The following is a 17195-nucleotide window of genomic DNA, read 5'->3' on the forward strand; positions in this document are numbered from 1 at the left end:
GTGGAGGCAGGTCCAATCGAGGTATTAAAGAGGCATCAGATGATTAATGGAATAGAAACAATGTGCACGGGTACAAGGAAAAGACAGGAGAATGGCACTGAGTCATAGTACTCATTTGGAGAGCTAGTGTGGACATGATGGACCGAATGGCCTTCTTCAATGCCATAACAATTCTATGGTTCTGTGATCTATAATTACTAAATATCCCATGGCAGCATTTCTAATTAACTCACTTGCAATTCTTTGTATAGAAATGTCGAGACTGCTCACCCCCTTTTACCCCCTCCCCCACCCCTGCAAAATGCTGATTCTTCCACTATTCGCCAGGGACTCCAAGTAGATTGTGCAGGAAGTGTGAACAAACCGTCCAAGGTGTGGGAGGATGTCAGCACTGTTTTGGGGAGGCAGGTGAGAATATTGCTGTGGGTTATAGAGTAGTTTGCACATCAACACACCTACTACAAAAAAACTATACCCATGTCAAAACCAGGGTAATTATGTGTGGTGCTACCCAATAATGGAGCTATCTAGGAAGATTATAATTTCCCATAAATACTAGGTATGTGCTTATGTTGGGACTTCCTATGGCTCCCACTCAGATGTGGGTATGCTGGCGTTGGACTGGCGTAAACACAGTAAAAAGTCTGACAACACCAGGTTTTAGTCCAACCTATTTATTTGATAATATACTCGCAAGCTTTCGGGTTAGCCCCTTCGTCAGGTGAATGGAGAGTTCTGGTATATATTACAGGGTACCTCTGGTCTCTGATCAACTAGAGACCAGAAAATCTGGGCTACGCTGTTTCACAAGAAAGCTCATCCAGGAAACATGAAAAGAAATCAATTTCCTCCCCATGCATCAGGAGCTACATCAGTTCGAAATTAAGTGATATTTTACATGTCTTTTAATTCTGGGCATTAATACTACTACTATTGGCCCCAAATACAAGTTATTTTACGGATTAGAGTTAGAACTCCAACTGTAATTTACAACGCTAATAAATTGAAGGGTCAAACTCAACAGCATAAGCCCAAAAGTTAATGTTTTTACAAACAAATCATCTTACAATTATAGAGAGCTCAGTTTCTATTTAAAGATTCACACATGCAACATTCCTCGTTATTCCCCATTCACTATTTTCTGTTCACATTTAACTAGCAGACATTGGTAGAAATCTCAAAGATAATAATAGATCCACGAATCATGAGCTTATGTATCTAGGATAACAAAAGGGCATCCTTTTTCTTAAGAACTGTGAGACTTCATACAAGTTAAGACAATTTGTTTTCAAGAACACATGTTAACATAAGGATTTTTTCTATATATATTGCAACACATTTTTGGAAATGAAATTGTATTAAGAAGTGCAATGGTCAGCCAAAGAATTATATCAACATCTACTGAGTTTTCAAATATACAAGGATAATGTTTAAAAATAAATACATCAATTCATCTTTATTTTCTTTTAAACTAAACCAGATAGCTGGGAAGATGGAATAATGTAGAAAACGCAACACTAATGAGCAGAATGTAAACACATTTTTTAAAAAATGTTAACACAAGGCAAGAATAACATTAGTTCTAAAATAAGAGCAATAAAAAAACTTCCTCTTTGAACTTTATATTAATCCTTCAAGATAAATATTATGCAACTCATTTCAGTCAACATTCACAGTTACAATTGCCACTGGCACAAAAATTGGCCTAAAAACCAAGATAAGCGCCACATCATTCAATTAGCAGTCAAATTATGAAAGGCACTTCAGGCAATTATATAATCTAAAAGGTGCAGATGATGGACATAGGGAACATCGCACATGAACAGAATTTCTGTTCTTATGGTAAGTTTCTTTGCCAAATTCTCTGGCTTACTATCAACAATCAGAAAACTTAGGTAATTCTACAGATAATTACATAATTTACACCACAGAAACAGACCATTCAGCTCAGCAGCTCTCTGCACTATTTATGCTCCACGTCACTTACTTCACCTAATCCTAACAGCACTCTCTTTTTTTCCCCTCATGTACTTATCTATCTGTCCCTAAAATGGCATTAATCAACTAACCACAATTGCCTCCAGATTTAAGTGTGAATTAGACTGTGCTCGTTTAATAATTGTGCTGATTTCATAATAGTGTATCAGGTTAACAATGCTCATCCGAAGTATATATGAAGACTATTTCAACCTACAAAAATCTAATGGCCACCTTCAATGCTCGTTTTCCTGTTTTTTTAACAACAGCATGAAAAAACATTGCAAAACTGAACTTTGCCGTAAGTTTTCATTTAAAAAAAATTCAAATAAATTTTTTAAAAAATTCTAAAAATATTTAGTACAAGAAAATAAATTTGTGTAAGATGTTTATTTATGTGATTAATTGGAGAATAAACTGTGTACAATAAAACATTGCCCTGCCTAGACTACAGACCAAGAACTGTTCAAATCAACAGTATTGCTTTCTCAATACCGTTTTATTTGATACACAGAGAGCTTCAAGTTTTAGGTGTCCAGATCACCCCATGTCCTGGTCCCCCCAATAAGAACATAAGAAATAGGAGGAGTAGGCCATCTAGCCCCTCAAGCCTGCTCCGCCATACAATAAAATCATGGCTGATCTGTCGTGGCTCAGTTCCACATTCCCACCCTCTCCCCATAACCCTTAATCCCCTTGCCTATCAAAAACCTATCAACCCACGTCTTAAAAATATTGAGCGAGGCAGCCTCCACCACTTCAATGGGCAGAGAATTCCAGAGATTCATCACCCTTTGAGTGAAGAAGTTCCTCCTCAACTCCGTTCTAAACTGCACCCCCCTTTATCTTGAGGCTGTGCCCTCTAATCCTACTGTCCTTTCTGAGCAGGAAGAGCCTCTCCACCTCTATCCTATCCATCCCATTCAACATCTTATACGTCTCAATGAGATCTCCCCTCATTCTTCTAAACTCTAACGAGTACAAGCCTAATTTATTCAGCCTCTCCTCATAGTTCAACCCCCTCAACTCCGGTATCAGCCTAGTAAATCTCCTCTGCACTCCCTCCAAGGCCAAAATATCCTTGCGCAAGTGCGGTGACCAAAACTGCACACAGTACTCCAGCTGCGGCCTCACCAGTGTCCTACACAGCTGCAGCAAGACCTCCCTACTTTTATATTCAATCCCCCTCGCTATGAAGGCCAGCATCCCATTCACCTTCCTGACCACCTGCTGCACCTGCAGGCTGGGTTTTTGCGACTCATGCACAAGGACCCCAAGGTCCCTCTGCACCGTCGCATGCTGCAGTTTTTCGCCACGTAAGTAATAGTCCTTCCTACCATTATTCCTACCAAAGTGGACAACCTCACATTTGCCAACATTAAATTCCATTTGCCAGTTCCTGGCCCATTCGCCTACAACAGACGTTAAACTAACCGGCCTATAATTCCCTGCCTTTTGCCTGCCATCCTTCTTAAACAACGGCGTAACATTGGCTGTTTTCCAATCTTCCGGCACTTCCCCGGAATCCAGCGACGTTTGGAAAATAATCACCAAGGCATCCAATATCAGCTCTGCCATTTCCTTCAGAACCCTTGGATACATTCCATCCGGTCCTGGGGACTTGTCCACAATCAGTCCCTCCAGTCTGTCGAGATCACCTCTCTAGTAACAATAATGTCATTCAGGCCCTCCACTCCTACCATCTTTCCATCACTAACACCCGGCAAATTATTCACGTCCTCCTCCGTGAAGACAAACAAAAAAGTTATTCAGGGCCTCAGCCATTTCCCCATCCCCTACCACTAAGTCCCCCCTCTCATCCTCTAAGGGTCCAACGTTCACCCTAGCCAGCCTCTTCCTTTTTATGTATTTATGAAAACTCTTGCTATCCTTTTTTATATTAAGCGCTAGCCCAGCTTCATAGTTTATCCTACCCTTCTTTATCAACTTCTTTGTCATTCTTTGTTGACATTTAAACCTCTCCCAATCCTCTTCTCGCCCACTACTCTTAGCTACTCTAAACGCATCCGCTTTTAATTTAACACTTTCCTTCACCTCCTTCGTTATCCACGGCTGATTATCTCTCCTCCTACGATCCTTTTTAACCATCGGAATAAATTTCTGCTGAGCACCAAGAAAGATCTCCTTAAAGATCCTCCACTGTTCCTCAGCAGACCTACCTTCCAACGCACTCCCCCAATCAACATTTGCCAATTCCTCTCTCATCCTACCATACTCCCCTCTGTTCAAACAAAGGACACATGTCCGGGAACCCACTTTCTCCTCCTCCATCTGCACCAGAAACTCCACCATACAATGATCACTCTTCCCAAGAGGATCCTTCACCACAAGGTCCCTAATTCTACCCACCTCATTACATAACACCAGATCCAAGATAGCTCGCTCCCTCGTCGGCTCCAACACACACTGTTTGAGGAAACTATCCCGGCAGCATTCCAAGAACTCCTCCTCAAGCCCACCGCGTCCAACATGGGTCGACCAATCAATATGTAGATTGAAATCCCCCATAATTATCACCGTCCCATTCCTGCACGCAGGATTTATTTGCGCGTTAACAGCCCACCCCACCTCCAGATCATTATTCGGGGGCCTATAAACGACGCCCACCAGCATCTTCCTCCCTTTGCTGTTCCTAATCTCCACCCACAACGATTCCACGTTCTGCCCTTTGGTTCCTAAATGCTGACGCTATAGTTAAGAAAGCCGACCAACACCTCTGCTTTCTCAGAAGACTAAGGAAATTTAGCATGTCAGCTACGACTGTCACCAACTTTTACAATTGCACCATAGAAAGCATTCTTTCTAGTGATATCACAGCTTGGTATGGCACCTGCTCTGCCCAAGACTGCAAGAAACTACAAAAAGTTGTGAATGTAGCCCAATCCATCACACAAACTAGCCTCCCATCCAATGCCTCTATCTACACATCCTGCTGCCTCAAAGCAGCCAGCATAATTAAGGACCCCACGCACCCCAGACATTCTCTCTTCTGTCAGAAGAGGATACAAAAGTCTGAGATCATGTACCAATCGACTCAAGACCAGCTTCTTCCCTGCTGCTGTTGAACTTCTGAATGGACTTATCTTGATCTTTCTCTACGCCCTAGCTTTGACTGTAATATTACATTCTGCACTCTCATTTCCTTCTCTATGAATGGTATGTTTTATCTGTACAGCACGCAAGAAACAAATGCTTTTCACTGTATATTAATACATGTGACAATAATAAATCAAACAGGAATAGTTTATAATTTAAAAAAAAAATGAAGCAGGTTAGGCAGCATCTGTAGAGAGAGATAAACAAACAGGTTATTGACCAAAAAGGATTTCTCTCTCCAATGGTGCCACTGGGCACGTTGAGTACTTCTGGTATTTTTTGTTTTTATTTCAGAATTTCAGCATCTGTAGTATTTTCTTTTTGTGTTGCAGTTTATCTAGTACAAAGGCAGAATAAAATGCAATTTCTGATAGTCAAATTAAAATAGCATCAGGTGGTAATGTAGGTACCACAAGGTATCTTAAATCTGTTCACACATTATGGCACCAAACATTCTGTGTGCTTCACTTTTTCAAAAAAATTGTACGCATATTAAAAGGATCACAAGTGCAAGTACTTCAGGTCTGGCTAGTGTTCCTTTGGACTTGCATCGTTATAAACTCAATGATTGTTTGGGCTTACACATTCTACCTACATACAAGTCCGAACACAGTTCCAGAAACAACGCATCTTCTGAGTTAGGGGCAATGTCACTGAGATACGCCACAAAATGGAAAAAAAAGAGCGATATGCTGAATGTTGTGGGTGGATCCAGGAAGACAGAGGTTTACTGCACTGCGATCAAGCATCTTTAATAACTGATTTGTGCAGTCTTGGTATTGCTTAATTAGTTTATATGTGTTATATATGCACACACATGCAGTGACAAACATTCTCTGATAATATAAGTCAGCAGACGAACATCTTTAGAATACAACTGATGTTTCACCATCAGCAATGCTCTAAGAGGACAATGAAATTGAATCTTAACGAATATGCTAAATCTATCGGAAGGCAGATACTAGAAGCATTTAGAAGATGTGATTAGCTGACTGGGTGCAATGTAGCAATTAAAATAGGCTTTAGAAACTTACATAATAAAGGTCCAATGGAATTTTCTGAGTTGAATAGATCGATAAAGTAAAAGAAAAGACATTTTTTTTTAAAAGTAACATTCAAGCAACTATATGTATTCCCTCCATCTTCTATTTTTCTCCTCACTATCACCTTATTAAGAGGAGGTTGAAACTTGAGAAGTCCTTATTTGATGCATACTGTTGGAACACTAACAGTCCTGTTTAACATTATAGTTGGAAAATAGATGCTCAACCGTCTGAATCACCAAAATAAGTGATTTGCTGCAATGCCTTAGAATTCTAACAGTGACATCATCTACCACAAAAGTAGTAACAAAGGATTCCAATGGACCATTTAGGATGTCACTACATTGATTTAGTTAAAGCATCTATTATTTTACTGATTACTCACATTTCAAATGAATCATATACATGCATTCTATTAGACTTAAATGCAAAACTTTAGCAAAAGCAATTTAGTAATGATGGCAAAGATGATTGCAGTGAAATCTCAAATTTGGCTTGGGTAGACTGCATTGCATTGGGCATGTTGCATACCCACCATGGATGACAAGCCAAAAATTTAAAACACAATGGGCTTTGGGAGATTTTCTTCATATTGCATTTAACAGTATAGCATTGCCCCAGGAGATTGCTTAAAACAAAGTTGAACAGAATAAAACAAATCCAATTTTCTGTCAATACAAATCAACAAGAAAAAATACAGAGAATTCATGACACACCTGGGATTCTCCCTGTCCAATTATCCTCAACTGAACTGCATTGAGCCAATTGATTCTGCACAAATAGATCAGAAAAATCTATCCCACTTTCATACAAACTCATTGGCAGTGCTTTAAATTTTTTTTTGAGCGCCCAGGAAAGCAGCTATGCTCCTCCTGAACCTGCAGAAACAACTTTTTTATGCTGCTTTTGAGCGGCCTCCAGCATTTCTTAAAGGCAAATAAGGATGAATAATAAATGTTGGCTTTGCCAGCAATGCTCATGTTCTAAGAATGAATAAAACCATTTCCTTTAAGGAATATAGGTTAGGCCACTTAATATCTTGTCCTTTCACTTGAAGATTTTATAAAGAGTTGAAAAAAAAACCAATAGCTTGACTAGCCAATATAAACTTGGAATGTCGGTTTAATTTAGAGTGTAGATTAATAGAGTAGAGTAAATTTTATTTTGGAACTCAGTATTTTAAGTCCACGGAGTTGAAGCTGGTGTTACGAAATTGAGGGACAGTTGTAATTCAATTTTCTACACATCAACTTGGCAACACAGCACATATTGGTTGCTTGATCTCATGCACAGACTTAAAAGGCAGGTATAAACCTAAATATGCATCTGAATTGAAATGTTGTGGCCAACTCCTCATGGTTATAGCCCTAAACATGCAATTATTAACAGAAAAACGGGGGATCAACCTATATCCTCAATATAGGCCTAAAGATGCCTCAGGATGCTGACAAAATGGAGCTGTCTCCTATGCCCAGATCTACATCAGTTGTTCACTTAGTGTAGGAAATTGAAGACTCCCTCAGAGCAGACCGTGCATAATAACTGAAGAACAGCATCCTTCTGCACCAGCACATGTGGCTCACATTTTATACTTGCTGTATAAACTTCTGTTTTTGGAAGGACTTCTAAAGCTTCAGAAGACTATTTAATAGACTAGGTTTAAAGAAACCTGTTCAATTACAAAACAGCTTTTAATAGTCAAGATCATAAACGAAAACTGCTTATGATCATACATATATCAGGAGTTATGGAGAAGTGAAATTAATAGATGGCACAGAGATATCTTAATGTAGTTATATTCTGTCCAAGATGTTTTAATTTAATATATGTTATTAAGGGATAGAAGAGAAAGCTGGTTTCAGGACAAAATAATATCTGATTTGAGACTGTGTACCTACATCAGATAGACTGCAGCGGTTCAAGCAGACAGCTTACCATCATCTTCTGAAGAGTAATTTGGGATGGGCAATGGCAGGGGGTTGAGTGCGAGGTTTGTATAGAATTTTTAGTATGAGGCCCTTCATTTTAGTTTTACTATAATAAGTAGACTAGGTTAAGGTCGTTATAAAGTGCCTTATATATAGTGAGGATTCACAATGTGCCTGGAACAAAATATGCAAAGATATTATAAACAGTACAGCCACAAATTAAGTATTATAAGCTTAAACTGTATTTTTCCAACATATATGTATTGTGCGTTTTAGCCAACTTTGTTCTGAATACGGCATGATGGGAGCCAATGGTAGACAGGCTGAGTTCTCTTAAAACAATGGAACAGAGAAAGGTAGCTTCTGTTATCTGTTTTTGGAAACATGTAAACAAGTTTAAATCCTAGGCCTGCTATTTAAGGGAGTAAATTCGTTCATGGGTAGCAAGGCTAGGGCAGCCTCTCAAGCTGATAAGGAGGCCCCGGTTCTAGCGAAAGAGTGACTCTTTTCATCAATTAAGATTTGCAGGTGTTGGCTATGGCTTTGGTTACTAGCAATGACGTGGGTTAGGTTTCCTAGGTAAAGGGGAAGGAACCTACATGGGCAATAAGCTAATAATATCCTATTCTTCTTGACAGGTGAAAAGTTATTGGCCAAGGTAATAATGTTGAATATTGTGATTGGGTCTTCAGTCTGATTGACAACGCTAGACAGGATATTGAAATGTTCAGAATACGATAATTTTACCTTGCAATATTAGTTCAGAGAGGACAGTGAATTCTCATTGACTCATCTCTCTCTCTCCTGATACATGCATTAGCAAATGAATTCCTTTTCATTCTTTAACTATAAACTGTTCTTCGCAGTCTATGTATACGTTGAGTGAGGTTCAACAAATACATAGCACCTCAGGAAGAACACCTCAAAAAATTCCTCTTATAGCCAGTGATACTCACATCCCATGAAAGATTTATTTTAAAAGCACTGATCACGAACATAAAGAATTGGAAAAATATTCAATTAACCACCAATACACAAAATGAGGAGTCACCAAAATTAATGACCAAAGTTAATTTTGGGTTCAGAACATCAACCACATTTGTTTTGCTTTCTGAAAATGCAAAAAAATTCTGAACAAGTGGGATAAAAGAATTGATTGGCTGGTGAGTGTCACAGTTTTGTTTCTGTCCCTCTGGAGTTGGGTGGTTTTGTCTAAATTATCCTCCAGTGCTAAAATAGTTTGACGTTTATCAAATAGATAACTGAGCAACTCAATTATATCTGGTGGACCCAGCTAGCCAACTTGTAAATAAATGAAGTATATTAACTACAGCATTTTGATTATAGGCATTAAGTGAGCTAACATAATAAATGAAAGTTGTGGCAGGGTACCACATACCCATGGAATGTGCAGCCTGTGCCACATGGGGATCCCAGAATACATCCTGTGTACTTAACAAACACAGGTGCAGGAAGTATCAGCTGGATCAGACTCAGGACTTGGAGACTGAGCAACAATAAGGAAGATGTTGGTGTAATGGCAATGTCACTGAACTAGCTATCCCAAGGCCCAGATTAACATCCTGGGGGTATACATTCAAATCCCATCACAGCAGGTGGTGGAACTTAAATTTGATTAATAAAACCTTCAATTCATAGCCAATCCCTGAAAATATAATTGATTGTTGTAAAAACCCATCAGGTTCACCAAAGTCATTTAGGGAAGGAAATCTGCTATCTGTGTGTGGTTTGGCCTACATCTGACTCCAGAACACAGCAATGTGAGTGACTATTATTGCACTCTGAAATGGCCCTTGGAAGCCACTCAGTTCAAGGGCAATTAGGGATGGACAATAAATGCTGGCCTTGTCAGTGTTGTCCACATCCAATCAAAAGAAATTTTAAAAATCTGATGTCATTGCTGTTCATTCCATGAGATTGAATGTTTTGTTGGTAGCACAGGATCTAATTGCAAACAAATTTGTCAGCGCTAATGAGGAAAGTTTAAACTAGCCAGGTAAGGGGATGGGAAACTGAGCATAGGTTCACAAAGGAGAAATGTAGAGTTAGAAATGGAAGGCTGAAAATTAGAGACTTAGACAGGCAGGTCAAACAAAGATGGGAAAACAGACAACAAGAAGTGTGGTTTGTGCTTAATTGTACATGCAGTAGATAAATGCAAGGTCTATAGTGAATCGAGTGAGCTAATACCACAGATTGGCATGTGAAACTATGATCCTTTTTAAACTGATGGCTTAATACATGGCTCAGAAAGGAATTGGAATGGCAGCCTAGTGTTCTTAATTGTAGGGCTTTCAGATAAGATGAGGATTAAAAAAGATGAAGATAAAAAAGAAAAAGATATTAGTTAAAGAAACAATTACAACATGAGACAGGACAATATGTGGATGGTATGGTGGCTTGCACTGCTGCCTAACAATTCCAGGAGCCTGGGTTTGATTCTGGCCTTGGATAGGCGCAGATTGGGCGGTAGGACTGCTGAGGATCTTTAAGGAGATCTTTAAGGAGATCTTTAAGGAGATCTTTAAGGAGATCTTTAAGGAGATCTTTAAGGAGATCTTTAAGGAGATCTTTAAGGAGATCTTTAAGGAGATCTTTCTTGGTGCTCAGCAGAAATTTATTCCGATGGTAAAGAAGGATCGTAGGAGAAGAGATAATCAGCCATGGATAACGAAGGAGATAAAGGAGAGTATTAAATTAAAAGCTGATGTGTTTAGAGTGGCTAAAAGTAGTGGGCGAGTAGAGGATTGGGAGAGGTTTAAAAATCAACAAAGAATGACGAAGAAGTTGATGAAGAAAGGAAGGATAGACTATGAATCTAAACTAGCGCTAAATATAAAAAAGGATAGTAAGAGTTTTTATAAATATATAAAGAGGAGGAGGCTGGCTAGGGTGAATGTTGGACCCTTAGAGAATGAGGGGGGGGGGGGGCGGATTTAGTGGCGGGGGATGAGGAAATGGCTGAGGCCTTGAATAAGTTTTTTGCTTCGGTCTTCACAGAGGAGGACGCGAATAGTTTGCCGGGTATTAACGATGGAAAGATGGTAGGAGTTGAGGGCCTGAATGAGATCATTGTCACTAGAGAGGTAGTGCTCGACAGACTAGTGGGACCGATGGTGGACAAGTCCCCAGGACTAGATGGAATGCATCCCAGGGTTCTGAAGGAAATGGCGGAGGTGATAGTGGATGCATTAGTGATTATTTTCCAAACCTCGCTGGATTCCGGGGAAGTGCCGGAAGATTGGAAAACGGCTAATGTTACGCCACTGTTTAAAAAAGGTAGCAGGCAAAAGGCAGGGAATTATAGGCCGGTTAGTTTAATGTTTGTTGTAGGAAAAATGCTTGAATCCGTCATCAAAGAAGAAATAGCGAGGCATCTTGAGAAAAATTGTTTGATAGAGCAGACGCAGCACGGATTTGTTAAGGGGGAGTCGTGTCTGACGAATTTATTGGAGTTCTATGAGGATGTGTCTAGTGCGGTGGACGGAGGGGAACCGGTGGATGCGGTGTTTCTCGATTTTCAGAAGGCGTTTGATAAGGTGCCGCACAAAAGGTTGTTACAGAAGGTTAGGAGGCATGGAGTTGGGGGTAAGGTGTCAGCGTGAATAGAGGATTGGTTGTCTAATAGGAGGCAGAGAGTAGGTGTCAATGGGTGCTATTCAGATTGGCGGTTGGTGACTAGTGGAGTGCCCCAGGAATCGGTGCTGGGGCCTCAGCTATTTACCAATTATATAGATGATCTGGAGGAGGGAGCTGAGTGTAAGGTGTCGAAATTTGCTGATGACACAAAGATAAGTGGAAAAGCAAATTGTGCGGAAGGTGTAGAAAGTCTGCAGAGGGATCTAGATAGGCTGAGCGAGTGGGCGAGGACCTGGCAGATGGAATACAATGTTGGCAAGCGTGAGGTTATCCACTTTGGCAGGAATAATAGTCGGAAGGACTGTTATTTAAAAGGGCGAAAAGCTGCAGCGTGCTACGGTGCAGAGGGACCTGGGGGTCCTTGTGCATGAGTCACAAAAACCCAGCCTACAGGTGCAGCAGGTGGTCAGGAAGACAAATGGGATGCTGGCCTTCATAGCGAGGGGGATTGAATATAAAAGTAGGGAGGTCTTGCTGCAACTGTACAGGGCACTGGTGAGGCCGCAGCTGGAGTACTGTGTGCAGTTTTGGTCGCCGCACTTGCACAAGGATATTTTGGCCTTGGAGGGAGTGCAGACGAGGTTCACTAGGCTGATACCGGAGTTGAGGGGGTTGAGCTATGAAGAGAGGCTGAACAGACTGGGCTTGTACTTGTTGGAGTTTAGAAGAATGAGGGGGGATCTTATTGAGACGTATAAGATCATGAAGGGGATGGATAGGGTAGAGGTGAAGAGGTTCTTCCTGCTCAGAAAAGACAGCAGGACTAGAGGGCACAGCCTCAAGATAAGTGGGGGGGGGGCAGTTTAGCACAGAGTTGAGGAGGAACTTCTTCACTCAAAGGGCGGTGAATCTCTGGAATTCTCTGCCCGTTGAAGTGGTGGAGGCTACCTCGCTAAATATATTTAAGATGCAGGTGGATAGGTTTTTGGTAGGCAAGGGAATTAAGGGTTATGAGGAGAAAGTGGGAAAGTGGAACTGAGCCACTTCAGATCAGCCATGATCTTATTGAATGGCGGGGCAGGCTCGAGGGGCTATTTCTTATGTTTCTCATGTTCTTATAACTGTCTGTGGAGTTCGCAAGTTCTCCCCACGTCCATGTGGGTTTCCTCCGGGTGCTCTGATAGTCCAAAGGTGTGCAGGTTAGGTGGCTTGGCCATGCTAAATTACCCCTTAGTGTTCAAAGGTGTGTAGGTTAGTTAGATTAGCCATGGCAAATGTATGGGGTTATGGTGATAGGGTAGGGGGTTAGATCTGGGTAAGATACTCTTTTGGAAAGTCAATGAAGATTCGAGCAGCTGAATGGCCTCATTCTGCACTGCAAGGATTCTAAGGTGTATTTAAATAAGGGTTGAACTAAGGGATTACATCATTGTGAATATAAAATACGCCAAATAATCCAAATTGAAAGAACAAATCTGAAAAAATTAAAAAGTAAATTTTTAAGCCTATTTCAAAGAAATATAAAGACAATATGGAAGGAATAGTGGGAAATAAACTATTCAAGCAGTAATTAGGATACTATCAGTGCAAAAAGGTACAGAGAGCACAGAATTCCTACATTGCATTCAAGGGAATGTGGCAAGCCCAACAGGACAGGGGCAGTAATTTGGGGTTCACTTTTAGAAAATCAAGCTAGGCTGATGGAATGAGCATCAGTGGGAGAGCACTTATTCGAAAACTATCATAATTCAGAGTTTTGGCATAGCTATGGAAAAGGACGAAGGTTCCAAACTGGGGGAAAGCCTATTTCACTAGGCTGAGTAATGATTTAGCAGGCATGAACTAGAAACAATTTCTTGAAGATAAATTGGGGTCAGAGAAACGAGAAGCGTTCAAAAGAGATTCAAGGGATTCAGGATAATATGCCCCATAAAAGACAGACAAGACAAATCTAGAGACTACTGGACGACAAGGGATAAAATGAGGAAAAATTGAAGCTCATGTCAGCACTGAGAGCTGAATGATGCAGAAAGCATGGAGGTGAAATTAAAAGGGAAATTTAGACAGCAAAGCAAGGACATGAAAAATACCAACAAGTAAAGGCAAGGAAAATCAAGGAAAATACAAAGATAACTACATAAAGAGCAATAGGATATAGAAAGAACAGGGAGATTATGCTAGAAATATATACAACACCAATTAGGCCACAATTTGAATGCTTTGTACAATTCTAGTCAACACATTACAGGAAGACGTGATTGCACGGGACAGGCTAAAGAGTAGACTTAAGGCGACGTTGTTAGGACTGAAAATTTTAGCTGAGGAAAGATTAGACCAGTTAAAGTTGTTTTCTTTGGAACAGAGAATTGAAGGACCTGCAGCAAACAGGAATGACCTATTTGTCTTAGCAAAGGAGTCAAAAATTAGTGGGCATTTATCTAAAGTAACTGACAGAAAAATTAGAGGGGAGACGGCGAAACAGTTCTTCACCAGAGGGTGTTAGAAACCTGGAAGTCACAATCTGAAAGAATAGCAGGATCAGAAATTGTCACCACATTTAAAAAGTACTTGAATATCTAACTGAGGAGCTGTAGCTTGAGCTACAGACCAAGTGGGAGAAGATTGGATTAGGCTGGCAGCTCTTCATTGGATGCACAGGCTCAATGAGCTGAATAGCTTCTGTATTGTAAATTTTCTATATTTTAAATTTTCTTGTCAGCCAATCAACAATTTGCCCAATAAAGTATCTGGAGTAAACTATAGACAATGAAACTGAATTGATTAAATTTTAACTAATAGCAATTGACTACCTATTTTGCATCCTTCCTAATTTTTATTTCTAATGAAGTCAATGGAAATTTTTTTAAAAATCACAGAAGATGTGACATGGGCTGCTGGCTCAGTCAACTCCATTCCCAATTATTTCAAGCACTTTTTACAAGGAGGAGAAAAAGAAAAGTCATCGTTGGCACTTTATAGTTTTAGCTTTTTGAAGGGCCATCTATTGCAGTGTCATTAAAAAAAGTGAAGTCAAAAGACCAAAGGGGATGAAGTATTATTAACTATCTGGCTGATAAAGGAGGACTCAAATGGTTAAACTCAGAATCTGAAAAACCACACAATTTCACTTTGGGAAATTAGAGCTAGTTTTAGCACTAAATAAATAGGTGTAATTTTAAAAGGCTTCGCTGTCATCACATAGCCTGAAAGGTTTAAATCTGATGGTGGAAATAGAGTTGTAGCTCTGATTTTACCATATCTGAATTGTGTAACTAGAGTTCAATGGTCAGAGTAGTTTTCAAAATTAGCCCCATGGTGTACTAAGTAACAAGCTTATTGGACAGAATTTTTAAAAATTAAATGCATTGTATTTCAAAAGCACTTTGCCCAATTAGCATAATCCGGGATTTGAGTTTGAGTCCTGTCAACAACTATCATTTTCTAAGTACAAAATAATACTCACGTTGGCCCCAACGCCCTGTCCTTGGATTAAGGTAGTTGGGGTACAGGCCATTAGGTCTATCCATTTTCTGCAACAACTTGCGAATGTGCAACACCTGCAATTAGTTTCAAAATGTATTTTGTCAATCGTGGTACTATTTACAATAATTTACAATATCAATGCTCTTTTACTACCATATTATTTCCACAAGTTTAACAATTATCTTTCTCATTGCCCTCCATTTCATGCGCCTTTCAAGAATGCAGGTGATCCAACTTTGCACTAATACTACTGTTACCGTCACAAATACAGATATGCCTGAATGTGGAATTAAGACAAGTTGATTCAAATATCAAGCACCCTCAGACCTGAACCCCCAAAATACCTGACTGAGAAGTTGTGATTACTAAAATACCAGATCCACTCTACACGTATTACCTTTCTCCTGAGGAAAGATTGTGAAATAACTTCCCCACTATCAACATCAATGCCTTGCATTCATATGCAGGTTGTGTGCTCATTTTGAATTAATAGGCAGTCTGGTGGCTGAGAACTACAGAATCTCATCAAACACAACATTGGAATGTTCAAGTAGCATTCCATATGTGCCTCAGATGAACTACATTGCCTCTGACCAAAACAGCAATGTTGCTACAGATTCAGATTTGCCTGTTTAAAAACCCTATCTCTAAACCTGAGTAAGATTTTTGTTAATTCCAAGATTATAGAGGAAAGGTTATTACACCAATTCTATTTCAGGATAGCTTTAGTTATAATAAATTTACATTTTAAAATCTTGCTATTAATATTCCATACTTAAAAGATAATAATCTCATATAATTCATGGCTGAAGCTGCACTAATGAAGGGTTGCTGTTTCAATACTCTATACACAAAGCTATCAGATATATCCCAGCAACACTTTCCAGTACCTACAAACTTGAGTACAAGAATTTGTCTTCCTTTTTGTTATTGAAATGCGGGCAGCACCGGAAAGACAATACTTACTGTCCATCTGTATTTGCCCTGAAGACATTAAGACTGAATGAAGGACTCATGCTTGATAGATGCAGCAGGTTCTAATCCTGATACACATTAACAAATCAGCTAGGATTTTTTAATAACAGTTTGTTTTGTTGTTATTTTCCAGCATTTGCCAACAAAATTACTAGATTTATTGCTTTCAGTGTTACAGCGTGAACTGTAATGAGCTTGGGGTTGTGAATCCTAAAGCATAGGATTGCTAGATAATTGTAACCATCAGATTTCCCTTTCTCCGATAACTTACTGCTTTGAAGGACACACCTATAGCTGTAGTCAGGGTTTTATTCACTTTTCATTCATGAATAGGAATTTATTACATCTCACAAACTTTATAAAACAGTTCTGAAGAAGGCATGCAACTATCTGAAATACTCCCACAATAAGTATAAAATGTTGGAAGTTAATGTTCAGTAGCCTCTCACATACTACAATTAGAGCATTATGACTAGGGTAATATTCTTTTACGACAATTATGTCTAGCACTCACTTTTTTGTAGTAGACGGGGTCCCCTGTCAGGTAGCTCAGGTGCACAAATTCCAAATGCAGAGTCCCAAATTCAGATAAAATGCTACTCCCAGCAGATGCCCAGCCCCAGTTCCGTCCAACACCACTGGCAAATCAAGAACCCAGGCAAGAACAAACATATAATCACAAACAGAAGAGCATAGCTAGTTATCAGATGGTTAAACACACTGAAAACTGCGAGCAAAAAGATTCTAATGACTACTTAATCAGGGATACCATGAAGTCATTTTAAAGAGCAAGAACAAAAATCTTATAATGTAAATTACCTAAACACTCAAATATTTGGTGACATTATCTTTATCTTAAATCCTTTAACAATTTCTTTGTTGAATTTCATATAGAAGTTGTCATTAGATACTCTCCTCACTCAAAAGTGCATGTTATGTTATCAGCCATTAACATTCTACCATGCAAAACAGTTATATATTTTTAAAAACTATTTTACAGCATTTCCTCTGTCCTATCTTTAAAAAAGATGCATCTTTAGAAGTTATTCATCTGGAATTTAGAATCTTACCA

The 17195-nt window shown here is 39.5% G+C and overlaps 1 protein-coding gene across 3 annotated transcripts in view; it reads right to left on the reverse strand.

Annotated features, from left to right (window-relative positions):
• The window catches only part of man1a2 (mannosidase, alpha, class 1A, member 2), a 145763-nt gene that overhangs the window by 38140 nt on the left and 90428 nt on the right, over positions 1 to 17195 (reverse strand). For 2 of the 3 annotated variants that reach the window (XM_080203764.1, XM_080203766.1), the window contains exons 7-8: positions 16638 to 16761; positions 15129 to 15222 (exon numbers count right to left, since the gene is read on the reverse strand). In XM_080203764.1, coding sequence (XP_080059890.1) covers positions 15129 to 15222; positions 16638 to 16761 — 218 coding nt within the window. Of the gene's footprint in view, positions 1 to 6128; positions 6153 to 15128; positions 15223 to 16637; positions 16762 to 17195 lie in introns of all 3 variants that reach the window. The other variant, XM_080203765.1, reaches the window with a different exon arrangement.

Source organism: Carcharhinus amblyrhynchos, chromosome 15, assembly GCF_965287045.1.
Source record: "Carcharhinus amblyrhynchos chromosome 15, sCarAmb.v2.hapA, whole genome shotgun sequence".
NCBI lineage: Eukaryota > Metazoa > Chordata > Chondrichthyes > Carcharhiniformes > Carcharhinidae > Carcharhinus > Carcharhinus amblyrhynchos.